The sequence below is a fragment of the Protopterus annectens genome, chromosome 3.part0 (genome assembly GCF_019279795.1).
Source record: "Protopterus annectens isolate FY-2018-M chromosome 3.part0, PAN1.0, whole genome shotgun sequence".
NCBI classification, from domain to species: domain Eukaryota; kingdom Metazoa; phylum Chordata; order Ceratodontiformes; family Protopteridae; genus Protopterus; species Protopterus annectens.
The window spans coordinates 1,619,253,857-1,619,281,732 of record NC_056731.1 but is presented as its reverse complement, the minus strand read 5'-3'; the positions used below and the strand labels follow the sequence as shown (position 1 = coordinate 1,619,281,732).

Sequence of the window (27,876 nt, the reverse complement as noted above, 5' to 3'; positions counted from 1 at the left end):
AAAAGGTCTTAGGAGACTTCTAGGGTGTCATGTTAGCCAGAACAGAAGGCCTTAGTCAATTAACAAACCAGTCCACTTGACTCCTAGTGTGTATGTTCCAAACAGGGCTTTTCTTGGACAACATTGATATACATTTTCCAAATTAGGCAAGATCAGTCTGTTAGAGAACAGAACTTATCTAAATGGCTAGCGTAGTGCAGTTTCTATAGTTGTTATGCATATACCTGAACTTTGACATTATCTTCAAAGGTTGCTGTGCCATTTGCAGCAAATGTTGCTTTTTCCAAGAATGTCTTAGGTCATTTGTGAATGTCAATTAGTAACTCTGTGGTTGATGCTGTTATGAAAAGAAGTGGAGAAATTGGCATTTATTTAAATAATAATAAAAAAGGTAATTCTTGCTTATCTTCCTCAAAATAGTGAACTCTTGATATCTGCATCTTGAAGTGGAAGAATCCCCCTCCCCCAAGTACCACATAACCACTTTTTCTCAGAGTTTCTAAATTTGTTGGTATCATGCTTGTGTACTACATCTTCCTCTGTGTTTTGAATTCTGTATGATTAACATACCTAATTTTGCCCCACCTTTTGGGATTGAGGTCACAGCCATAAAAAAAATCTTTGGACCAGCTGACCTTTAACTATTTTTGTTTTATGCAAAAGCTCCAGATAGCAATACTATTCCCTCTCATTTGTTACACCACTACAAGATCTCAAAGAATGGTAGAACACTTGTGAAAGTTGATCACTATATCAGTAGATGTCCTTCTATTCATGTGTTGCAGTATTCTTTACATGGTGAAGTTGCCTGCCCAGACTACCTGTCAGCCATTATATCAAAGTCTTTTACTACCATGAGGTGCACAGTACGTATGACGTAGGGCATAAAAGTGACGTACACGTGCACCATCCTCAGAACTTGTTTGCCGCCAGTCATCTCACCAGTCCCAAAGATCGCTCTGCTGCCAGAATAGTTTTCTTCAATTAAGATAAGTGACCCATTGGGGAACTTTCTGTCTTTTGCTATTTTTTTTTTCTTGTCTGAGCATTAATGTCATCCAAGAAGGGGAAATGAGTGTAGAAGGCAGACTCCACACAAGGACAGCCACTCTGTGTCTTTTTTGTCACAAGCCCCAGAATGACCATAAAAACTATTCGATCTTCTCTTTGTGGTAGAGAAACTGACCCTAGTGCTTTTCAGCCTAGCCTCCTTTAGCTCCCTCAAACACTACACCTGGAAAACCATTCTCCTGGTGGCCGTAACCTCTGCTGGATGGGTCACCGAGCTCCAGGCTCTGATGGCCTTTCACCCTTCGTGGCATTCCACAAAGACAGGGTTTCCTTTGCACTAACCCTTCTTTCATTCCAAAAGAAGTAAATGAGTTGTCCTTAAACCAGGCCATTCGGTTAACAACTTTTCCCCCCTCCCAAAACAATAGTGAAAGGATCCTAGACACACTTGATGTGCACAGACAATTCAGGTTTTACCTTCACAAAACTAAACCTTTTAGAAAATCAGACCAACTGTTTGTGTCTTTTCGCCCTAGGGCTCTGAAATTGCCTGTATCCAAACATACCGCCTCCAGCTGGATTTTTAAAGCCATCTCAATCTGCTATGCCTACCATGGAAAATCCCTTCCCTGCTCGATCAAGGCTCATTATACAAGAGCAGTGTCCTCCTGAGGGACTTTCCTCGAGGGAGAGGGACTAGCCACCCTCTCCATTTTACAAGCAGCAACTTGGACCTCAGTCCACACTTTCACCAAACACTACAAACTGGATTCTGTCTCTAGATTTAGGGCAGGATTTGCCAGGGTCATTCTTTATGGTTTCCAAGAAAATTCTTCCGCTGCCTCCACCTCCATTTCTACATGAGCTTCGGTATTCCCCCTCATGTAAAGAATACCGTAGCAGATTAATAGAAGAACATAGAATAGTTGTCTAAGAGCTTACCATAACAATAGAGTTCCTTCTCTCTGCACCTCCTTCCCCACTTCCTTTTGCTCTTGGACGTACTGACTCTGTATCCTTTGGACTGTCTCTCTGCCTTGGGCTTCAGTTCTGAGGATGGTGCACACGTATGTCACTTTTATGGCCTACATTGATTACAACCTATATCAGATGTACAGCACACCTCATGGTAGGAAAAGACTTTGGTATACTGGCTGACGTCTGGTCCCCTAGGCAGACAACTCCCCCATGTAAAGAACATTGCAATAGAGAAGAAAAGGACATCTATCATTGAGCTAAGTTTTTGCACAAGTAGTCTATCTTTGAGAGTTATGTTTTAGTCCCAATTTTTAATTCTTTTTGATGGAATTGAGTAAGGTACAGTATAGACTTAACTTTTCTTTTGTGTGCATTGCATTGTACTTTACCAGTATTTTTTAAAAAAAAGAGGAAAGCCCACTTTAAACACTTGGCCAGCATATTCTTTATGCTCCGAGTGCCTGTGAGCAGTATCTGGGTAAATGGCTTGTTCAGAGTCTCAGAGTAGGAAAATAGAGGCAGTGAGACTCAAACCCAGGGCTAGTGTAAGATGTAGCTTTAGGAACACAGTCGTAAACATCTGCACCAGGTTACCAGTTATTGTAGCAACATAACTCACTGACAGTACAACGGCTGTTCATTCCATCGTGAGATGGACAAATACTGCTCAAGGAAACATATAGGTGATGAATAGAGGGTTTTAGGGCAGCACTTTTGTTTGACTGCTGCAGGACTCTGTCAGAAAATTGTTGGTACTGTGATTGTCTCATGGAGTTTTACTATATGTACCCATTGTTAATTAGAAAATCCATTGCAGAAAATTAACGTACAATCCTCTGACTGCAGTCTCAAGCTTAAAGAATTAACAGTTAACTTAACAGCCATGCTAGCAAAATACCTGTATCACCATTTTTCACAGGAGTGTGCAAGATTCCCTCACACCCCCTTGTAAAACATGCTAACTCCAGTGTCTCACATCTGTGGGGAAGAAATGCGTTGCAAGGATGAAAACAGTATTTTCATCAACTGCGATCACACATTACCGCTGAAAGTTGTAAAACATAATTGTGGACTTATGGTTATGCTGGACAAGTTAGTCTTCGTGAAAAATGTAGATCCCATTACTTGGAGAGCAGTATTGGATTATTTTTGCATTGCCACTTTATGCATCTGGATGTTGACAGTTTCACTGTTGTAAAACATCACTTCTCTGTGGTGTTACTTTCTAACACTCTTCATGCTTCCTGTTGAACTGCTGCAAGTTGTTGAGGTAAATAGTGGCTAAATAATTGCCATGTGAGAATCATTTTGATGGAGACTGACAAGTATGATTCTGTTGTCTTTTTGTTTCTGTTGTGAAATAAAAGTGCATCTGTAAACTTTTATTTGGCTTTTGTGGCTGTTTGGTTTTGATTCGCTTGAATCACTTTGCTTGAATTTGTCAACATAATATATTGGTGTTACATGTCTGTAGAGAATGACTAGCAGCAAGGTATGTTTGTTTAATGGTGTCAATGTCTTTTTATCCATAGTTTATTTATATTTGTTTAGCACTATATTCTCACCTGGGTTTGTTATACTTGTATAGTTTGGAAAAGTAAAACATGCCAGTTTTTAGTAGCATGCTTTTAATAGTGTTTATGTACTCGGTCATGAAGTTTGACTTGTTTTTTTATCTGTTTCTTGGTGTGCATCATGAAGTAGCATTTGGGCTTTGTGTTGAAAATTACTTTCAAAGGATGCAACACTTGTTTCCATGCCTATGATGTCTTATTAAAAAGATGTGTAAAATGTTAACTTTTCTTTCAGGTGTGTTTGAGAAATAATCCCTTGTATCATGCTGGGGCTGTGGCATTCTCAGTCAGTGCTGGAATTCCAAAAGTTGGAGTGTTGTTGGAGTCTGTGTGGAATATGAATGACAGTTGCAGGTTTCAACTTCGCTCACCAGAAAGCTTAAAAATTTTGGAAAAGACCAGCAAAACTACTGAAATCAAGTAAGTGCTTTTCTAACCTATGTTTGTTTGGTTTTCTTTATCTTTCTGGAAAGGTGGCTATTTCAGCTTTGGCCCATGATAGTGACTTTGCTTTAGCTCCTTTTTGACAGTGGCCTGTTTCTTCTTTCTTGTGTCTGGGTGACTGTTAGTAGGTAAGGCAGCCTGGTGGTGGTTTGTTGACTTGAACCATCTTGCTGACTAGCATAAGGAGTAAGACAGATGACAGAAGAGCCGAGCCAGCTGTGTTTTGTATGTGGCTGAGCATTTTAATTTATTTTATTCTCGTCATACAGTATGCTTGATATTAAGATGATACAGTAATGCTCACATTTGTGAAGTGGTCTATGCAGTAGTGATAATAATGGGCATCCAGATAGAAGTGTTGGTGGAAACTAGATTTAGCAGTCCCCCCCCCCCAAAAAAAAATGTAGGAATATTGGTCTGTGGAATACTCGCTATTTTCCAGCATTACTTTACTTACTTTTTCTATACTGCGGTGGTGGTGCTGCGGTAGCGTTGTCGCTCACAGTAAGACGTTGTCCTGTTCGATTCTCAGCTAGAGCGTCTTCTGTGTGGAGACTTGCGTGAATGGGCGTACCTTTGTTGAAGGTTATGCGTCAGGGCCGGCATCTCGGCACATAAAAATCTGCTGCAAATCATTAGTGGACCGGAGTTCCGCTGTGGCGACCCCTAACCGGGAAAAGCCAAAAGACACAGCAACAACAACTTTACTTATTCTGCCCCCCCCAATCAAGTAAATTAAGAAGTTCATGTTGCATATTACTTTGACATTTATTTCTACAGAATTTATTTCCAATAATTTAATTTGTAATGGGACTGGCACCTTCCCCTTCTTAACTACCCCCAAACAAATAAAATAGTTTCCTCATCTGATTGGTAAGAGATGCATGGCTGAAAGAACAAGTGCCTCATTCTGAAAGTCATGTAGTCGACATAACTGTTTCTCAAAGCAGCTCAGGTGGGAGGTCAATATAATAAAATTATGCCCATTTCCTTGGCTACTTGTGCACTAATTTAGGCCTAGTCTAAAGCAGGATCTAGAGTACTAACAGTTTACTGGTAGGCAGCTCACTAGTTTTGTGAACAGTTGTTTTCTTTTCGGTTTTCACTGTAACTAAACATTCATATGCAATGAGTTCCCTAAAGAGTGCATGATCTTCCTTTGAGAAGAGCCTCTAGAAGAAGATCATATATTGGTCTACCTGCTTACTTTTCTGTTCATGCTTTTAAAATTTCAGTAGTCTGCATTTGCTCTGGTTATGTTGACATCCCTCTTCCTGGCTTAAATATTTGCTTCCTGATTCCCAGTTTTCTACATGGTGTATGCGGTTTGATCTGTGAATGCTGTCATTAAAAAAATGCTTATGCTCAGTGTTGAAAGAAGACATATAGTGTGTTTTGGAAAGATGATCTGTTAACATATTCTTGCCTTGCTTCAGGGTCCATCTGTATTGATTGATGCTCCTTTTTGAATTTTTCACAGAGATACGTTGTCTCTTAAAACCAGCCCTTGGTCAGTGATTTCTCTTTGAATCAGACTATTCATCTTCCCTCCTCCTTTTCTGCAAAATAAAGGCAATTCTTTGTTTTTGGATTTGCATGGATTTATTTATTTATTTATTTATTTCCAGTTTGATAACCGGGGAAGTCCACTAGGCCCGAAAGCCCGTTTTCAGTGGAGGCCCGGGGAGAAAAGCTCCATGATAATACATTACATACATTACATTACATATACACAAAAACACAGCAGAAAAGCTCTAAACTAATACATTACTCACAAAAACACTCTCTGTTCTAATAGCGTAGTACTTTAACAATCTCCAAAAAGAATGAAGTACATTGGGCAGTATACATAAGAAAATGATATATTAATGCAACTGTAATGTTAGTAGAGTAAGAAAGAAAAAAGGAAATTATGGATAGAGTTTGAATGCAAGAGCAGAGAAGCATGGGAGAAGTGAAGGAGAAGCAAATAAATTGAAGGAGAAGAGGTGTCCAGAAGAGGATAGAAAGAGAACAGATAAACTAATGTTCATTTTGTGATTGAGTACAGAAGAACACCTTATATAAAAGGCAAAAGATTTCAAAGTGAGAGTAAGCATACAAGTGGGCAGTGGGATGAGAGCACTTGAAGGAAAGGGGAACCAGGGGGGGGGGGGACTAGGATATATTGAGATCTAGGTAGGAAGTATACGATTACATTTTCAATTTTGGGAGAGGTGAGAATGGAGAAGAGATTTGAAGTGTTCATAGTTTGTAGTGACTCTTAGAAGGGAAGGAAGTGAGTTCCATTTTTTGCTGTAGTATAGGAAAGTAGGAGTTGTCCAGGGGGTCATTTGGGTTTGTATACTGAAATAAGATTTTGGTGGCTAGATCTTAGGGGCCTTGGAGGAGTGTATATGGTTAAGATATTAGATAATGCTGGGCAAGCAGTGGGTTTAAAAATTAGTTTGTGTGCAGTAGTAAGTTGGAGGAAATTGAGTTGATTAGGGAGTTCTAGCCATTGTAGACTACGGAGGCAGATGCAATGGTGTGTAGAATGAGCGGAGTTAGTAGCGAATTTGGCAATTTTGTAGTAGCAACTTTCAAGTTTTGAGGAGATAGAAGTGGAGAGATTGGATAGAAGAGGAGCACCATACAGTAGAGAAGGGAGAAGGAAGGTAGTGGCGAGAGTTTGTCTTGAAGATGGAGTAAGAAAGTTTGCATTTCTATAAAGCAATCACTCATACTACCTAGATAAGACTTAGAATATTAGAAATTTCAGCAACTTTTTCTTTCTTTTCTAGACAAGAAATTGTGTTTGGTAGTTTGCAAAAAACAAACCCAATTTCTTCTTGAATTTCTAAAGCCATTTCCTTTGTTACTGTTTTCATAGGAAACTACTACTTACTTCTTTTCAAGCGTATTCTTCTACAGTAGCAGCCTCTTCGTAAGCTTTAAGAGTTTCAATGTTAGATCCATTCTAGAAGATGCTGCTTGGTCTTCTTTGCATACTTTTACTAAGTACTACTAGTTGGATGTGTTTTCAAAAGCCAGGACAGGTTTTGTTAGGCCCATCCTCCTCATTTTTTGGAGGGTTCCTCAGTTCCCTTCCTCCTTCTCCCATTCATGGATGGACATAATACAGCTGTATAAAAACTTAGCATAACAGTAGATATCTTACTTTATCACTACATTATTCCACCCTCCCCCACCACACACTTTTTTTCCCCCATTTCCTGGCCGAGGTGACTTTTTTCTTTTCTACTGGGTGTTCATGCACCATGTTCTTTTATTCCTTCTCTGTTGCTCCTGTTCTTCTGGGGCATTTCAGTTCTGAGGGTTTTGCACTCATATTTCTCCTATGCATTCCGTGCTTCAGACATAGGACATGCATCTGATGTATGGCTCATGGAAGGGTCCAGGCTTTGTTATGCTGGCCCGATGTATGGCTGCCCTTGGCAGGATATCCTATAGTAAGGAGTACTACAATAATGATGAATAGGACATCTACTGATATAATTTTTTTTTTTTTTTACATAGCTGTACTTTCCATATTCTCAAATTCCTTGACATTAAAGGAACAAGTTAAATCCAAGGCAAAGGGGATACAGAATAAAAACTTCCAGAAGGATATCCAGGAACTGTGTAGTGTTACCCTCCAGATATCCAGACACGCATTAAAATTGGCTATGATTCATTGGATAGATCATGCAGGGTGGCTGTCACAGAATACATAATGCATCAACATGCTTGGCTAAGGACTCAGACCCTTTCAGCCAGATTAAAGTGAAACTCCTAGATGTCTCCTTGGAAAATAAATTTCTCTTTGAACCCCCAGCAGAAAGGGTTTGAAAGACTGGGTAAAAAGGGAAAACAGATCAAGTCTGTTTAGGAGTTTCATCTGTCTCCTTCTCCCAAATAACGGAAATTACTTTAGCACATTATGACCCCTTTCATCAAAACATGAAAAAAGTAAATAACCTAGTGGGAGAAGGGCCAAATACCAAAGAAAGTTGCATCCCTGAGCACCATTGCAGACCTGGGCGTCTCAAGGATGAGGGAATCAAACTCTGTACCACAGGAAGTAGCTTGTTACTGCTCATAGTCTTTATCCTCTTTGCTAATTGCCAGACAGTATATCAGTCTCCTTCCCATCCTCACAGCTTACCAGCTGCCACCATCTGCTGTCCTAATTACCTGGGTCTACCAGACCTGCCTTTGCCACACTAGGCTCAACCTGACCTACTTCTGTTGCTGGTGAGGAGATTGATGGCATTTATGCAGTGTCATAGTGTTGCTAGCCTGTATGCCCTAACTCCATCCACCTTGAGGCTGCCTTGCCATCTCCACAGTTGCTGCTGTCAATGGAAGCATGCCATTTCTGCACATGCACAGTCTCCTGACTAAGTGATTCAAAGGTTGTGCAGCTCTGAGCTGGCCAGAATTGAACACTGCTTGTCTTAGTGGACCTAGCCTGCACCCTCCCCACCCCCGGATGGGTGAGTTAACTTTGGTAGCTCACTCCTGTCTTCCCCCTGTTGCCTGTTCAGTGTCTTTGCTCATAATTGAACCAAAGTTATGTACGGTGCAGCATGGGCTTTATTCCGCTCTACCATGGGGCTTCTGCTGCCTCTGTTCTGGAGGGTAGCTCTGACTAAATCAGTCCTTCATACCTTACCTAAAGTTGTCACAGAGTTAGCCCTTAGTCAAACTATCCGGTTGCCAGCATCTTCTATAACTCTGCTTAAGGATAAAAGAATCCTTTACCTGGATGTTCGCAGATAAATTTGATGCTGTTTCCATTGAATCAAGCATCTGAGAAAAAACAACTCTATTTCTTTTGCTAAAAAGAAAAAAAAAATGGAAACCAGTATCCAAAAAAATGATTAAATGTCTTTCTTCTTTCTCCTTTCTCCTTTTGGCTTCAGCTAAACTTCCAGTTCGCTCTTAACAGTTACTCAGGTTAAAACTAGTTGCTGTCTTTTTACTACAAAGGTTTCAAAAATCTTGAAGTAAACAAAAGGCCTTAAACCAGTAACTCTTCCCAATGAAAACTGTGACTATATATTTTTTGATGTACAGAACCAAAAACAAACTAAATGCAGTTCATTTCATCAGGACTTGCTGCCATGTGTAGTAGATTCATAGGTTAATACTAGGCTGTTGATCTTGGCCACACAATCCCACATTGAATTTACCAAGACATGGATTAATACCAGGCCATTATTAGGATAAATTACTTTGGAACTAGTTATTCCCCCTTTCCTTAAGGGCTTGCGGGACCAGACTGAGGTTGTATTTATAATTGCCCATCCACTCGTCCAGGTTGTTCTTGAAAAAGGGACAATGTGATAGTTATGATGCAGCAACAGGCCCTATTTGTATTGAGCAGGAAATTCAAATCTCGACTGGGAGTTTTTTGGATGTGACAAAGGTTGCATAGGACCAGATCCTTTGAGGCTGAGTAAGCTAGGCTGATGTCCTTTTGCAGAAGTTGATAGGACTTGGAAAAAAGTAAGTACATTAAGGTGGTCAGGGTAGCTTAAGGTGGTCATACCTTTGAGTGTCTTACTAAGAAAATAGGTTCATAGGTGTGTACTAGGCTTATGGCCCTGGAGCCTTTACAAGCCTAACCCATAGGATTACCCTGGCATCGTGCCACCTGACCTAAGTTCCCGGTGCCTTTGTCCGGGTAAAGCCACTGGAGTGATCCCTGGGGTGAATTTTCTATTTCCCATCCACTCATCAAGATTTCTCTTGAAGAGGGCCAGTGAGATGCTCTGCTTGACATGTATGGGAAGTCTGTTCCATAGCATGGAGAGTCTCTGAGTTATGAACTTGTCCTTCCAGCATGTTCTGTTGATTGTGGTAATGAGGTTGAGGTCTCTGGAGCATGTGGTGTAGAGGGATTGGGGTTTCTTTAGATGTAGCATTTCTAACAGAGCTGGGTCAGTCATGGCTTTGTAAGTCAAGCAGAGATCGCCTCTAAGTAGGCGATATGAGACAGAGAATAGTTGGAGTTTTTTGAGTCTGTCCATATAGGACAAATGTTTAAGGCCTAGGATCCTCTTTATGAGGTACTTTTGCAGCCTCTCCAGTTGTTGCAGGTGTCTAGTGAGGTGCATGCCAAATGGGGCATTGTACTCAGTGATGGGGCCTAATGAGGGAAGAGTAGAGGGAGACAATGACCTCTTTCTTCCTGGATGCAAAACCCTTAGTAATGAGATGTGCCACATAGAAGGACTTTCTGACACAGTGGCAGTGTGGTGGTCAAAAGAGAGGTTGCTGTCAACCTGTGTTCCCAGATCTCTTGTAACACCTTCTTTGTTCAATGAACTACCATCGATGTGGTAATTCATGGAACTGTTTTTTTTTCCAAAGGGGATGACACATTTTTTGGCATTGAGCTTAAGGCCATGGTTCTGACACCAGTTGTTGGTCTCAGGGAGGCCCGTTGGCCTAGACTTCAGAGAAGTAGATGCCAAACAGGAGAGGACCCAGGACCCCAAATCCTGTGGGGCTCCACTTGTAACTGGTTGGCAGTCTGACTTGGAGTCAGCTACTTTCACACTGTGGGTTCTACCTGTGAGCCAGTTTGCAACCCACCTAGTGATATAGGGGTTGATGCCTACCTTACTGAGTTTTTCCTATGATTCCTGAGTGGGGAATGGTGTCAAAGGCCTTGGCCAGATCAAGGTAGGCTGTATGAACCACCTTGCCTTTATGCACAGCTCTGGTGACTGACTCAAAATAAGTTGACCAAGTTGAGCAGGCATGAATAGACCCTTCACAAAACCAAACTGTGTGGGATCCAGAGTTTGGAGATTCCCTATATCCTTGTTTATTAGGTCCATGATGATGCATTCCATAGCTTAGCATATCAGACTCGTCAGGCTAATGGAACAACAGTTCCCAAGGTCTGTAGTCACTCCTCCTTTGTGGAGAGGGATGACTGTAGCGGTGCCCAATTTGGTAGGGACAAAGCCTGAGGTGAGGCTGTGATTGAATAGGGCACACAGGTGAGGTGCCAGTTCACTCTTAGTTCATGTCGAACACAGCCAGGGATATTGTCAGGTCCCATAGAATCTGTATTCTTGGCCTTGGACAGTGCTGTTTTAACCTGTGCAGCAGTAATGCTGGGTACCTGGCAATCGACTGGCCCGGGGGGGGGGGTAAAGTTGGCATTGAATCAGTTGAGCAGTATATTGGCAATATCTGTTGGCTCGGTATAGGAGGTACCATTGTGCAGTAGCTCAGAGCAAATCTGGGTATTGCCGTGGAGATTCTTTACCAAGAAATTGCCATGGAGATTCTTTACATAACTATAGAAAGCGTACCCAAAACACAAAAACCAGTAAGTGAAATACGGAAATGACTTCTTCTGGTTATCGCTGCCAAACTGTTAAAAAGTTCAAATTCAAACTGCTGCAAGTACAGTTGACCCACCACAAGGATACAAAACACGAAGTCCAATTTCATCCAAAACGAAGAAATTTATTGCCAAAATCCACAACACAAGCGCTTTCGCCTGGTCTTACCAGGCTTTATCAAGTGTAAAACATACTGAATACCTACACTCCATATAAAGTGCTTGAAAAAAGCCCATAGGTTGATTAGTTAATTGACATTCCATAATTCAATTAACCTTGCATTTAAATGCATTAAAATATATTTAAATAAATTCAAATAAAAATCAGTACAATTCATAAAAAATTGGTTTTAAAATGCATAAGTGCATTTAAAATGAGAGGTTGAAAGCCCACAGTTAAATCATATTGATAAAATGCAAAAGGGTTAAACGCTAAAACATATGTTTAAAAGTATACACAGCATTGTGATAGAAACAATGTTAGAGAAATGTCAGATGCAGGCGTGGCAGAAGTTCACCTTCATTGTACTGTTTATAATGCAAATGAACTCAATACTAAATTCAATTGTTATGTAGCATTGTCCCAGCTACTTGAAGATGAAAATGTTAAATTACAAAAGTGAAACTGACCAAAGCCACCTTGTCTCAAACCCAGCACAGATGTACCTTTGATGAGGCTGTGAACATGAAAAAAATAGCAATGCAAACCACCAAATGAAGTCACAATGCCATTGAATCTTGACAATAGTGTGTGTGTGTGTGTGTGTGTGTGGGGGGGGGTGAGAGGAAATGAAAGGCAATTTTCAAAGAATGTAAAGGGAGGAGACATATACCAGCACTAAAAATCCCTGTACAAATCAAAGGGTGTTGCTTCTGGCTTTTAGAATGCTTGCTAAACTTATGCTGTCATTTAAGCCTGGGGCTTTGGTTGCATTCAACCTTAATTGCCAGAACAATTCCCTCGAAGCCAGTTCAGTTTCCCAATCTCCTCCCCTCTGATCTTGGATGACTTTTTCAAGGACAAAAAACCGGATAGACATGTTAGGGCATACCACAGAATGTCTGACAAAAGCATTCGTGTCTTTCTTGTTTTTGATGTCGTAGGTGTGTTCATATATCCTACGTTTCAATGCCCTCTCAGTCTTTCCTACATAGAAAGCCGCACAAACCTCACAGAAACCTAGGTATACCACTCCTGACGTGTTGCAAGAGTAGTAATCAATAGCTGATAATGTGATGCTACGGGCTGGAACTTGGACCCTGTGGGTGTTGGCAATGAAAGGGCATTGGTGACATCTACCACATTTGAATGTTCCCTTCTTTTTCTGACAACTATGATGTTCTGAATTACACCTTGTACTATGCTCAAAAATGCCCTTTAAATTTGTGTTCCTTTTTCTAATAAAAGAAATATTAGAAGGAAAAAAGCCAAATTCCTCATGTAAAGTGACCACTGGCCAAAAGAACTTCATGGTCCTCTCTATGAACCCAGAGTCAGCTGCATAGGTGTATACAAAACCCCTGGAGTTGCTCTGCTGCTCATTATCATGGCGCCTGTGAAATAGTGAACCTGTGTTTAATAGTGCTGGAAAACACCTGTCTCTCTTGGCCAGAATCTCTTTGAGTATACTTTGAAACAAACCGGGTGGGTAACCCCTGTCAAGAAATGAGGACCTGAGAAACTCTATTTCTTCCTGCAACCAGTCTGTAGTACTACACATTCTGCAGGCTCTGACTAGTTGCCCCTTGATGATGCCTTTCTTGACATGCAATGGGTGCCCACTGTCGAAATGAAGGAAAGAATTAGAGTGTGTACTCTTTCTGTGCACCCTTGAACAAAAACCTGTGTTGTTAATGTTTTTTGCCAAATGAACATCCAAATAATGCAGGTTCATGTTACTGATGTTATAAGTGAATTTGAGAAAGCTAGTCGTGTTATTCAAGTAGCCCATAAAAAGGAGGAATTTTTCTTCTGAGCCCTCCCATAGAATGCAGATATCATCTAGATATCTTTTATAGAATTTAATGAAGTTCTTCCAACTGGTTGCATGTATAAACTCCGTCTCCCATTTGTGTAGTACTATATTAGCATATGCACTAGCGCAAGGCGCCCCCATGGCAACCCCACTTTTTTGGCGAAAAAATTCGCCGTTAAAGTAAATAAAATTATTGGATAGAACCATGGTCATGAATTCTACAACTAAACTGATCAAAGCATTGTTTAATTTGGATTCCCTGCATAGCATTTCACTAAACCATTCCATACCAATGCTGTGTGGAATGCTGGGAAACAGTTCAACTATGTCTATGGTCACCATCAGTAGATTTGAATAGTCAGTGCTTTGGTCCAAACAGGCCAAAAATTCCCAAGAGTCTTTGCATACGTAGGTTAAACTAGTAACATAGTTTTTCAAATGAAAGTCCACGTATTTACTCAAGGGTTCTGTTACACTCCCTGCTCCTGCCACAATAGGGCGAAATTTTAGGGGATCAACTCCTTTGTGGACTTTCGGTATACCAAATAAGATGGGAGTCTTTGGTTTGGGTACCAGCAGATAGTTGTAGGTTTTTTCATTAATGGCACCTTGCAACAATAAATCATATAAACAGTATTTTATGTCAGCCAGTGGAATATTTAGTTCATTCAAGGAGATAAGTTCGTAGGTACTATCATTCTGTAGTAATTCATGAATACAATTCTCATAATCCACCTGATGCATTAAAACAATCCCCCCTCCTTTGTCGGGTTTCATTACCCTGATCCTTTCTTTTTTTAAGGTATTAACAACCACCTGTAGCTTTGAAGAGAAATTGTTAGGGTAAACCTCCCTCTTGTGATCCAAATTTTCTCTCAAAGTATTTTCAATAAGTTCTTCATAAATTTTTAAGGTGCATTTTATCAATATGATTTAACTGTGGGCTTTCAACCTCTCATTTTAAATGCACTTATGCATTTTTAAAACCAATTTTTTATGAATTGTACTGATTTTTATTTGAATTTATTTAAATATATTTTAATGCATTTAAATGCAAGGTTAATTGAATTATGGAATGTCAATTAACTAATCAACCTATGGGCTTTTTTCAAGCACTTTATATGGAGTGTAGGTATTCAGTATGTTTTACACTTGATAAAGCCTGGTAAGACCAGGCGAAAGCGCTTGTGTTGTGGATTTTGGCAATAAATTTCTTCGTTTTGGATGAAATTGGACTTCGTGTTTTGTATCCTTGTGGTGGGTCAACTGTACTTGCAGCAGTTTGAATTTGAACTTTTTAACAGTTTGGCAGCGATAACCAGAAGAAGTCATTTCCGTATTTCACTTACTACATAACTATAGAACCAAGAAATGCTGCGGTCTCTTGAGCTGGGTCATATGTTTAGATAAGTACATACTAAAGGTGTATTTTACTGTATATCTGGCCTGATTAGGGAGGAATTTTGATGTCCTTTGATTTAGAAGATAAACTTTTTGTGGTTAGTCTGGCTATATAAAAGGATTTCCTAACAGCAGTGGTAATGTGATGGTCAGAGAGTAGTTTATTGCCAAAGTACCGAAGTCCCTAATGACCAAGTCAGTTTTTAAGGGGGGGGGGTATTACCAGTGTGATAGCACAGGTGCCTGGGTTTGCCAAAGGACACAGTGCTGTTTTCTTGGCATTTCGTTTGAGGCCATGGTGTAAGTACCAAAGTTTAGTGCATGTTTGGCTCTCCCTCCTGAAATATTTGGGGATCAGTTGAGGGTATTTGACAGTTGCCTGTTTGCAGTCATCAGCAAACTGTGTAAAACAGCAGCCCTTTGTGTCAGCTTTCATATAAGAGATGAAGGTACCAAAGAAGTTTAGACCCATTACATATTCCTGGGGTACACTGTAGGTAACTACTGTTTTGGTTGGGAGTGTGCCTTAGACAGTAATAGACGGGCTTCTGTCTGTGAACCTCTTTGCTATGCCGTGGATAACAGGGGGATCTGATGTTGTCCTTTTTATTCATCCTGAACAAATGGGTTACAGATCCAATCCAACTTGGCTGCATACTTCAGACTTTGGATCCAACAAGCTCCTCCCTTTATCCATACTTTCTGTAGTCTATCCTCAATACCCCAGATCTCATTTGTTGCTGTTGTGCTCAGATGTAGGGTCCTTTCCTCGAGCATTTTTGGTCAAGTTGCTTTGTAAGTGAAGTTAACTTTATTTTCTTAAATTCCATTCTTTTTTTACTGCAACCTCCCTTTTAGCTTTCAGGTTTCTTTCTGCTTTAGAGATTTTACTATATTTTTATAGTCTCTCTTCTGTACCCTTCTTGTCTTCTAGTCTGAGTTGCAGGGTAATTCATGTATTACCATTGCTGGTAATTACTTCTTCCTTTCCTTCTAAAATATTTCCAAAAAAAATTTTACTGTCTCTTCATACCCGTTTTCAACTGTCATGACTGACAAGTCGACAGGATGTAAAAAATGCACTTCTTGTGGGCACAAAATCCATAATTTGGATGCCCACAAGGAGTGTGTATATTGTCACAGAGCAGCTCATCTCAACACCAACTGCTCTGTATGTGTGTTGCCTTTAACACAAGAGCGTTAGTTGGTAGACGTAGCAAACTTGTATTGTGGAGTCTACTTCCTCCTCCAGCTGCTTCTCCTACAGGTCCCAGACCACCAGTAAATCTTCTAAAACTACTTCAGAGCATAGAAAGCACTCCCCGTTGACTTTTTTTATTTCAGTTCGATTACCAGGGAGGTCCACTGGGCTTGGGGGCCCGTTTTCAGTGGAGGCCCTGGGAAAAAAGCTCCAATAGGAAACAGTTTAATTGTATGAAAATTCAAAGACAATTTGCATTACAAATAGGTTGCTACAAAAAGAATAAACACTAACAATTTCTGTTTTGTTCAGGAGGAAAAAAAAGGCTTATAGCATAAAAATCAAGATTTTACTATTTAGTTACCTATGCTAAGTATATTTAAAAGAGGTTAGGAAGGTAAAGAGGTTAGCCTGGAGAGAAGGGGGAAGATAGCTTGAGAGGTATGGGCTGAAAAGTGCAGTTGAATTTCTTGTTTTGATAGAGGTAGGAATGAAGTTGGGTTTTGAAGTTAAGGTTGGTACATGTCCTTATTGTGGAGGGCAGGGCATTCCATTTTTTAGCTAGGGTAAAGGATAAGAGAAGCTGACCTGCTGGGCGCTTGGGTTTTTGTACAGTGATCAGGTTTTGGTGAGAAGATCTAAGTGATCTAAGGGGGTTATAAGGTTGTAGAATATTGGAAAGAGCAGGGCAGTTAGTAGGATGGAACAAAAATTTGTGGGTTGTGGTGATTTGGAGAAAGTAAAGTTGAGTGGGGAGTTCAAGCCAGTTTAGAGAGTGAAGGGAGGTGCAGTGATGAGAGGAGGATTTGGCATTTGTGTCAAATGTGGAGATTTTGTTGCAACATTGTTCCATTTTGGAGGCAAGTGTGGATGATAAATTAATGAGCAGGGGAGCACCATACAGTAGGGAGGGAAGGAGGTAGGTAGAGGCAAGAGTTAGTCTGGTGGGAGGAGAGAGGGAAGTGGTTGTTTTCTGTACAGTAAGGCAAGTTTTGTGTGTTTTTTTGATGTTTAGTTGGATATGAGTATTACATTTTAGTTGGTCATCAATTGTAACACCAAGAAGTTTGGTGGAGGGTACGATCTCGATAGTGGAGTTAAGGCTGGTCATTTGAAATGAGTTTTTATCAAGAGAGGAGGATTTAGGGGGGGAGAAAAGGAGGATCTTAGTTTTGTTTGCATTTAGAGAGAGATGATTTTGGAGCATCCAGTTTTCAGTGGTTGAGAAGGCACTTTGTGTTAGGGCTTGGAGCTCTGTTAGGTTAGAGGCACAGCAGATCAAAGTGGAATCGTCAGCATACTGCACAATTTTGGTGTTAGGATTGGCTTTGTGGAAGTCATTAATAAAGATATTGAATAGTAACGGGCCGAGTATGGAACCTTGGGGTACTCCAGTACGGGTAGGAAGGAAAGTAGAGATGGCTTGGCCCCATTTCACAGCTTGAGACCTGTTTGAAAGGTAGCTGGAGAACCAGGAAAGAGTTTTTTGGCAAAGGTTGAGATTAGAGAGGTGGTTTAGAAGGTGGTAATGAGAGATGGTGTCAAAAGCTTTGGATAAGTCTAGTAGAACAGAGAATACTATATTACCGTAGTCACGTGCTGAATTGACCGCATGCAAGGAGAGAAGGGCGGTGTTAGTACTGTGTTTTGGGCGGAAGCCGTGTTGGGTAGGAGAGAGTAGTTGGTGTTTGGTAAGGAATGGTAAGAGCTGCAGGTGGATGCATTTTTTAAGGATTTTGGAGATAGGGGAGAGGCTAGCTATGGGGCGGAAATTGGAGACATTACAATTTTTGCCACCCTTGTAGAGAGGAAGAATGAAAGTGCGCCATAGTTTAGGTACATAGGATTCAAGTAAAGACCTATTAATTAGGATGCTGATAGGTAGAGCAATAGCGTCAGAAGCTATTTTTAGGGAGGAGGATGGAATGCTGTCAGGGGCATTGGAGCAAGCGTTTAGTTTATAGAGAAGTTTCTTTATTAGGTTGGTGGATACAGGTTTGAGTTCGAAAGAGGGGGGGATAATGGAACAGATGATTGAGCAGGGAGAGGAGGAGGGTTATTGTTGTTGAAAGTCTTGGTTAGCTCAGCGATGGAAGAGGTGAAGAAGGAATTGAATAGGGAGGCAATTTCAAGGTCAGATTTGCTGGTATCAGGACAGGGGTTGTTTTTTGTACCTGGCCTAAGGAGGGAATTAATAGAATTCCAGAATTGTTTGGGATTTCTTGCATGGTTTTCTTGTAGTTTGATGTAGTAAGACTTTTTATCTCTAATGACTTGATTTTTGGCAAGGTTTCTCAACTGCTTATACTTGAGGAAGATTTCAGGCTGCTTATGTTTAAGGTAGGCTTTCCCGGTTTTATCCCTTTGTAGCATAATCTTTTTTGTATCATTGGTGAGCCAAGGGGTGGTTTTTGTTTTAACTGTTTTTGTTCTTATAGGAGCTAGGGAGTTAAGGACAGTTATGAATGTTGAATTGAAATAGTCAACGGCTTCATCTAATGGTAGTGTTTTTTGGGGGTCCAAGTTAGCTTAAGAGAGTTACAGAAAGAAGTAGGGTTAAAGTTAGATAGGTTACGAGTATGAATGCAGTGATGAGAGTGCGGGGAGGTGGTAGCTCGAATGGAGAAGGCAGAGAGGAGGTCTCCTAATGGGTCAGGAGTGACACCAGATTTTATAACTTTGGATCAGATACTAGGATCCAGTCAAGTATGGTGCTGGGGGATTAGTTTTGTTAGGTCTAGTAATGGAGTTAGTAAGCTGAGTGAAGTAGAATAGGTTGATTGTTATTGTGGGATTAGGGTTAATGATTTTTCCCCATTCAATATTTACATCTCCCAAAATGAATGTTTCTAGCTTAATATTGGAGGAAGTCCAAGAGAGGATGACTTCCAGTGTATTGGTATTGTTACCAGGAGGAATATAGAGGCAAATAATGCAGATGCTTTTATGGCTGTTTATTTTTAGTATGCCAATTACAAGTTCAGTGTTGTTGAAAGAAGGGATGGGGTTAGGGTAAGGAGTAATGGACAAAAGGTTGGAGTAGATTAGACCAACACCACCACCTCTTCTGTTAGGTCGGTCAGATTGGAGAGAATGAAATCCTAGAGGTGGGAATTCAGTCTCATTAACGTGAGGTTTTGGCCAGGTTTCAGAGATAGCTGCTATGTCAGGAGAGTTGTGATTGAGCCAGGCATGGAAGAGGGTTAATTTATTTTTTAAGCTTTGGGCGTTGATGAGGAACTTGAGGTTTTTGTTAGAGGATTTGTTGTTGGTGCATGGGAGATTTATAGGAGAGAAGTTATGACCTGAATTGGGGTGAATATCGCCGGCTAAGTAAAGGTAAGTGGGATGGGGGGGATGCTTATTAGTTTTGTATTTTGATAGAAGAGGCTGGTAGTGATTTGGTTTATGATTGAAGTTATTATTTGAGATTGGAAAAAGCTTTACTTTTAAGAGAAGGATAGGGTAGGAGGGAACTAAAGAAGCTGAGATGTTGTGGTAGTGGGAAGTAAGGTAGTGCTGGGGAGTAAAAGGAGGAGAGAGTAAATGGAAATCAGTGTAGCAGGTGATTTGGTATAGAGATAATAGAAGTAAGGGGAAGAATGAGAGGAGAAGGACGTTGGGAGGAGGAGTGAGCATGGTAGTTGGAGTCAGAAGTGATAGAAACGAGGGTGGTGTGATATTAGGAGTGGGGGGGGTGGTAGTGAGAGGTAGGGTGGAGGAAGGGGAGGGGGAAAGGTGTATCAGGATTGGTTGGTGGAGAGGGAGGGACTGGTAGGAGGGGGATAAATGTAGAAGCACTGGGGGCGGGTGGGAATTGGGTGCAGGGTAGGGGAGCGGAGTGAGCCCACAGGGCGAACGGAGCGGGAAGAGCCAAGGAGGTGGGAAGGCCCGAAAAACAATCAGTGACCTGAGGCTGGAGAAGAACTACTGCAGGGGTGCAGGTATATAGGTATATGGCTATAAACTTTGTTTTACAGTTAACTAGAATTTTATGTTTGGTTAGTGAAAAACTCTCTAAAAGAATGTATAGAAGTGTGGGGAGGTAAATTACTGATTCTTTAGTGTAGGGCAGAGACACTTTTTAGGCAGAGAAAGTTAGTAGAGCGTGAAGGGATTATTGCTGTTCTTTTTATCAGGAGTATGCTGCCACCTAGTGGAAAAAGGAGGGAGGTGCACACAGAGGAGGAGAGGTTCCACAGAGAAGTTAGGTTTACAGAGATTAGATAGAGGTATTGTTGGGAGTAGACTGTAAACCAAGGATGGGGGGTGGGGCTTGTTCAGTGACCTCCTCAGAACTGCCTCTGAAAGTGGGTTAAAATATCCGATCCAAGGTACATATTTCAGATTGTAAACCTTCGGATCTGATCATTATTTTAGCTAGTCCCACAGCTAAGGTTTCGGATCCCAAGTCTGCTGTCCGAAATCTAGTATGTCGTATATCCAAGAGCCCACTCCTCTGAGTTCTTTTTGGACCCAGTTTCCCCTGGGCTGCATTCCGCCTTTATGGAAACTCTATAAAAGCACTCTAGGCCCCAGTCTACCACATCCTCCAGAAGTCTTTCCAAAGTAGATGTTGATGGGATGATGCAAAAATTCCTCAGAGCTTAGATCCAAATGAGGGTAATTTTTGCTCTGTCCCCTTTTGAATCTGAGTGTTCAGGCCACTACTCACACAGTACGGTCTCCTTCTCCAATCCGCTGTGCAGTTTTGGAGCCCCAGGATCCAAGAGCTCAGTGAGGTCTGGAGTGTGATCCGAAGAGAATCACTTCTACTCCAACAGCATCCCTGACTAGTTCTGTTTCTATTCCTTTCGATCAGAACAGGTCCTGGAGCCAAAATGTTGGCTGCATGAGATCTGCATCTTCTCTGATGTTATCGGATTCTTCCTTACCCCTTGGAGCCTTGGCGCTGGACAGCTCTGGTCTGCTCCCTTCCTCCAGGCATGGATCCGGTTAGAGTTGTGATCTGCCTGTACTGGAAGTCTTGGCTCCAGTGCGGGTGGCCAAGGCTTCTCCGGGTCCATTGGCCTTCAAAGTTGTGGAAAGGGCTTTTTTCTCTTGATCTGGTGTCTCATCCCTTGGATCCACTTCCTATTCCCTTTTCAGTTCGGAGCCCTGAGTCTATCAGGCCTACTCCACAGCGGGAGCCATTTCCGGCTAGCTCCCAGTCAGTCCCCATAGAGGAACTTCTCTCTTCTGATACCGTACCTGAACATCCTCCAAAGGAGGCCCATCGGAAGAGGAAGTGCAAGATGAGTTGCATAGCTTCCCCATTGGAATCTCTCACTGAAGATACTGATTTCAAGGAAGAAGGGTCCCCCAGATCACCACCTGATGATGTCTCCTTTGGAGACATATTAGAGATCTTTAGAGAGAAAAGTGGTTGGTCTTCTGATGATCCTTCTTCATAAGAGTCAGTATTTCTGGAAACTTTTGGTTCTGGCCTATCTACGTCTTGGTAACTCCCCTGGTGGATGAGCTCATTGATTTAGCCTCTTGCTAGGCATGGAAGGAGCTGAATTCCATTGAGCCTTATACCATACCAACCTGACAAATTCTTGGTTGCCCCTAACGATAAACCTCGCTGGAGTAAGAGTCCCAGTAGGTGCTATGGTGATGGCGGTGGTGACCACTAGAAAAGGGGTAGCATAACAGAGCTTGATAGTCTACCCACCAAATAGTGTCTTGGGCACTGAACAGATTCAGAAAGCAAGTCTTTGTTTCTGTGACCTTTGCCTTTGAGGTCTCAACTATTTTGACACATTTTACAAGGCTGCAGAGGGATTTGACCAAAGAACTGTCAAATTCTCTTGAGTTCATGTATACAGAGGATTTCAAAAATTAATCTACTCTGCTGTCCACTGATTTATCAATTTCCAATGTGTCCATGAGGTTGATCTTTCTCGCAGCAGAAGACTGCTCACGAGTGGCTGGTTCAGGCATTGCTATAGGGAAACATGCCTGGATGTGACTTTGCAAAGCCTTTCAAGATGTCTTTCATCATTGCTCCCTTTAATGGAACATCTTTGTTTGGTCCATCTATGAAAGAAGCTCTTACCTGCAGTGAACAAAAAGGAAAGACCCTGTCTGCTGTGGGAATCAAGTTTTCTACCCCTCAACGAACATTCAGTGGAAATCTGATAGGCAGTAAGAAAATGTGGTTTTGCAAATCTCTGGGTCCTTTCCAAGATCTGCACGGAGACCACTCCGGCAGAGGGGGTAGTTCTAACTGTAGACATTGCCTCAGAGGCAGAGGAGGCCCACAAAGTCAGGGTTTCTGTGATTCTTTTCAGGATAGACCCTGTCAGCACTCCTAAAGTGCTATCTGACTGCCCACTTTTGGAGGCAGTTGGAAGACAATTGTCCTTACACACAGATGCCTGGGCTGCTGTAACAAAAGACACATGGGTGCTAAAAGTAATATCCAGAGGTTACTTCATAGCATTTCCCAACCCCCAATCTGCAAAAGAAAAAAGCTTCCCGATATTCCACCCAGTCAGAAGAAGGCAGCGGCCCAAGAAATTCAAAAGCTGATAGACGAGAGTCATCCAGGAAGTCCCACCAGTCCAAATAAGGTTCAGAAGTTTCTCACATTTATTTTTAGTGCTCAAAAAGACAGAGGACCCGAGGCCAAGTTTGGATGTAAGCAAACTGAATCAGTACGCAAAAAAAGTCAGAGTTCTGAATGGTTACAGTCCAGTCCATTCTGCCTTTTCATTGCAAATATGATTGAATGTGTTGTATAGATCTTCAAGATGCTTACTACCACATCAAAATAAACAGGTGCTCCCAAATATATTTACTCTTTCAGCTGAGAGCCAGTCAATACAAATTCAGAGCCCTGCACTTTGGACTCACCACAACCCCCAAGGTTTTCACAGATGTATGGAAGTGGCGACAGCTCACTTGAGATTAATAGGATTCTTAGCGTTTCCATATCTAGAAAGACTGGCTCCTCACCCCCCCCCCCCATACATCTCCTTCAACAGTAAAGGGACTATTTGCTCCAGATTTGTCATTCACTGGGAATAACAATCAATTACACCAAGTACAGAGCCTAGAGTGTTTTGTCATGCATCTGAACACACCAGTGCAATTTGCATCTTTACCAACTCATCACATAGACACACAAATCTCAGGTTAATCAGTTTCTTTCTTATTCATCTTCTCCAGCATTATGCATTCTTGAAGTGCTGGAGTCTATGGCAGCAGCAATAGTCCTACTTTCTTTACCATATTATGTTCAGGACGACCCCAATAAGTGCACTACTTCCTCAAAATATATAGATTTAATGTGGACACACAATAAAAACAGAGAACAAGGTACAAGTAGAAAAAGGTTAAGCACTTTCACTCACTATGTGAGCTTCATCAGAAGCGCTTAACCTTTTTCTGCTTGTACCTTGTTCTCTGTTTTTATTGTGTGTCCACATTAAATCTATATATTTTGAGGAAGTAGTGCACTTATTGGGGTCGTCCTGAACATACTGTCGTTGGTGTGTGGTTGTTCCAAGATTTTTCTTTACCATATTACTATATGCATGTTTTTAATGGACTCTATCTGTTCAGTCGTCTTTTCTTTGACATCTATCTTTTGCAGTCAAGCTTATACCAATTTGTAAATGTCATAGTCAGTGGTGGATCCAGTCAGGCGACCTTTATCTAAGATGATCCTTTGTTTTTTCACCCTCAATGGCTACAGTGACTACAGACGCCTCCCAGTTGGGGTGTGTGGTGGCATTACTTGGGAAGAATGGGGTGTGTGGTGGCATTACTTGGGAAGAATGGTCCAAGACATGTGGTTTCCCCAAGAGACCAATTTGCATATCAATGTTCTGGAGATGAGAAGCAGTCCTGTTAGCATTGCAGACATTTCAAGATGCTCTTCCTCTAGGGACTATTGCATTTCAAACCGACAACATGTCTGTAGTCTGGTACATCAGCAAACAATAGTGAACCCAATTTTACCTTGTCAGCAGAGAGGCAATGAGAGTGTGACAGTGAGCGATCTCTACCAACCTTTTTCTAGTTGCAACTAACATTCCATGGAAAATCAACATAGTAGCGGACAAACTAAGCTGGTCCATTCTGATGCCTCACTAGTGGTCTCTCATTCAGTGGCAGATAAATTTTCTATTGGGGCCATCCTTGCTGCGACCTCTTTGCATCTCTTCACAACAATAAGTGCAGCAGGTATTTTGCCCTGATCCCTCTTCCGGGGGGGGGGGGTCACCGAGAGATGCTGTAGTCCACGTTTGGCCAGCTGGTCTCCTTTACAATTATTCCTTCTTCCTTTGATTCCCAAATTTCTTCAGAAAGCAATCCGGTTGAAGAGCTTGGTCATCATTCTTGCTCCCTACTGGCCTCGGCAGGTGTGGTTCCCCTTCCTTTCATCTCATCTTCTTTATCCTCCCTGGATACTGGACCCAACTCCAGATCTTCTGTCACACCCCTCAGAGATTAGTCCTCTGAATATCCCAGCCCTCAAACTAACTGCATGGTTTCTCCAGTTCCAATAATAGACAGCCCAGGCTGTCTTCCCCAGTACATATCATTCTTTCATCCTTGTAGAAAGACTCCACCAAGAAGGTTTACAAGAGCAAGTGGAAAAACATTTCCTTGTTGGCATTGTGAAATAATGTTGACCATTTTTCTACCCCGGTCTCTGCTGTTCTTGATTTCCTGGCTACACTTTTCAGAGAAGGAACCATTTTTTTTTTACGATTAAACTACAATTGGCAGCAAATTCAAGTTCTCATATAAGAGATAAAAAAAAAATGTTCTTTGGCCTCTTTCAAGTTATGTAACGCCTTTCTGAAAGGCACATTTCTCCTTAGACCTCCAATAAAGGATCATTCACTTTCCAACGATCTGACTGTGGTGCCACAAGGTCTGACTCGGAGACCCTTTGAACCTTCAGCAAAAAATTATTTAAAATTCCTGTCATGGAAAATGGCCCTTTTAGTAGCTATCACTTCTGCAAAAAGAATTTCTGAACTCCAGGCTCTTTCTTTTAAGACTTCCTACATTATTTTTTATGAAGCAGAGTGGCTTTACAAGCAAACTTTTCTCTCTTTTTAAATCTAAAGTGGCTTTTGAGTCTTTCATTAATGAATCCTTTCATTTACCAGTTTTCTTTCCAAATTTTTCAAACAAAGGAGAATATATGATGCATCTCTTGGATGTGCACAGGCAGTTATGGTTTTATTTACACAGAACAAAACAAGATTAAAAAATCAGGTCAGCTGTTTGTATCTTTTTCATCCAGTCTGACTTGGTTATCCAGTTTCTAAAGTTACATTGGCTAAATGGATAACTGATTGCATTTCTTATGTCTGTTCTTAACAAAGCATTTCCGTACCAAGACAGCCTAAAGACCACTCAACTAGATCAATGACCAATTCATCTGCCTTTTGGTCAAGAGCTTCTATTGATGATATTTGCACAGCAGCCACTTGGATCCAGTGCTCGTAACTTTACTTATTACAAATTGGATCTAATATCCACAAGCAGAGCTGCCTTTGGCTCAGTGGTTCTTTGAGTATCCTTCTATGAGGGCCAACCAAGATTAATTTAACTGGGGACTCTGACCCAGTTGTTGAGGAAGAATGAAAAGGACATCATCAGATTTAAGAGTTATGTGCTCCCCATAACTAGGCATCCATGTTGTCCAGTTTCATTCTTCTTCAACTTCCTCCCATACACCCCCCTTCCTAAAACCTTATGGAGGAACCTGTTAATTACTTATTGGAACTTGAGAAGTTCTGGGTTTGAGCCTTAATTTTTAGTCTGTCCCTTTTCTTTGTCTCAGTTATGGAGATTTTATGGCAACAAACTCGATCTGAGGTATTGAGACTGGAGTAGGGCATTATGGGTAGAGAGGAGCCTCGAGAGTTGGATCCAAAGTCTAAAGTATGCGGCTGAGTTGGGTCCTTAACCCGTTCATTGAGGAGAAAATGGACAACAAAAATGCCTATTATGTTGAGTACATAACTTTTAATTGCGTTTAGTTTGTTTAGTGTATTAATGATAGAATGTGGAATGGCATCTGTAACGTCCCCTCTCTGGGCCAGTAATCAAGGAGCCTGAATCCAAACGACTGACACAAGTGAAGAACGTTCACTTGGAACAAAGATAGGTACACAGTATTTCCAGATGCAGCTCTCTGCACCAAGCATAATTTCCCTTAAGAGCACACAGAGAACACATTCAGTCCAGGGTCTGCGTTTCCTTCTGTCTGTCTGTCTCTCTCCAATCCCCCAGTAATACTCCCCACTGCCGCACAGCTATAGAGTTCTGTCCTCAGTGGAATGCCCCAGGCCATGTCCTCCATCAAATCTGTCTGTTGAACCAGTGCTTTTTGCCCCTGCTTCAGGTAGGTCACACACACCTGGGAAAGGCTGGCACAGATTTAGTAGCTATTCCCCTCTGCCCAGGTTATAAGATAGTTACTGCCACCAGGGCAGTCCAAAGCCAGCTACTCTAAGGCTGTTACAAGGGTACCCAATTATACTGAGTGAAATTAATATTGCTACAAATGGTAATGTTGACCAATCAGCAAGGCTTTTAGGAGCGGTCACAATGTCACCAAATAAATATAAATACTCTCAAAGGTTAAAATATTCGCTAAAAGACCAGCCACAATGAAACGTTTAAATATGTTTAATAATAAAAGAGTATAAAAATACTAAGTATATACTTACAATAAACACCAGAGTTTCAGTCTCAGAAAATATTAAAATAACACAGATTAATAGATCCACACAGATGCAGAAAAACATTACTCAACTAATCTCACTATATTTTCCTGACTGATCTAAAGAATTCCTGTTCCGTAGATCACTTACTAGAGCAAGGCAAGATGAGGTGGGTGAGTGGTCTTCCTTTGTCAGGTTTCAGAATCAGACTGCCCTGAGACTATTGTCTCATCTTGTATTAAAACATAATTTCAGTGGTGGATTACAGAATGTCACATACATGTGGTCATCTGACTTCTGGTTCCCATACTACCCCCTCTTTACTAGAAACTGAACCGGAATCTCACACACAGGTGTTACCATACATGCAGATAGAGTTTTGCTAAGATGTCTTATATCACCTGGAAGCCATGAAACCATTTCAACACTTTCACCCTTCCAGGATAACAATTAGTTCACTGCTAAGGACAGTACCGTATTTTTGTCTTATGGGAACCGAGGCCTTGATGCAAGCCTGGTGGTGAGCATAGAACTTATCTGTGTGGTGTGAGGTCACTGGGGTGAAGGAGGCTGGTTGAATATAATCAAGTCATCCGTTATTTGAAGGAGATTTTCCTCAGAGTAGTCTCAGAAAATGGAGGAGTTATGAGGTAACTCTTGTCTTGCACTTGTGTTACTGTATGGTGGTTAGATATGACCAGTGATTTGGTACCTGTAGGTGCTGAGTGTTAGAGTTGGAGGCCAAGTTTGTGAGAACCATGTCCAATATTTTTGAACCTCTTGTTGGAGTTTGGATTAGTTGGTCTAAAGAGTTGACATTAATGAGGTTCAGGAATCTTTGTGCAGTCCTTATTTGTGGCAATATAGGTTCCCAAGTTAATGCAAGGGGCGTTGAAGTTGCACAAAAGGATAGTGTTGGGCTGTATAGTGAGGGATGTCAGTTTGTTTAGATATGCTTCATGGTTTGCTGGGGCACAGGGACTGTAGTTGCTGGTAAGTGTGGTATTGGGTTTTGTTTATCATGAGAAGGATGTGAAGGAGTTAAAGGCCATTGCCATGCTTTGTCTATATGTGAATTGGTTTCTTAGGAACAGAGATGCACACCCTCCAGCTATACCTTCCAGTTTAGTGTTGGATCTGAAGGAATTGGAAGCAATCGTTGTTAAACCAGGTTTCAGTAACTTGACATATGTCTGTAGTTTCCATGATTAGGAATGCCTGTAAGGAGTGTAACTTACTGTTA

At 41.3% G+C, this 27,876-nt stretch overlaps 1 protein-coding gene across 1 annotated transcript in view; it reads left to right on the top strand.

Moving 5' to 3' along the window:
* Positions 1-27,876, top strand: part of UBR5 (ubiquitin protein ligase E3 component n-recognin 5) — a 3,965,620-nt gene that overhangs the window by 995,433 nt on the left and 2,942,311 nt on the right. Inside the window, exon 16 of the mRNA XM_044065648.1 lies at positions 3,799-3,983. Within this exon, the coding sequence (XP_043921583.1) occupies positions 3,799-3,983 (185 nt within the window). The remainder of the gene's footprint in view (positions 1-3,798; positions 3,984-27,876) is intronic.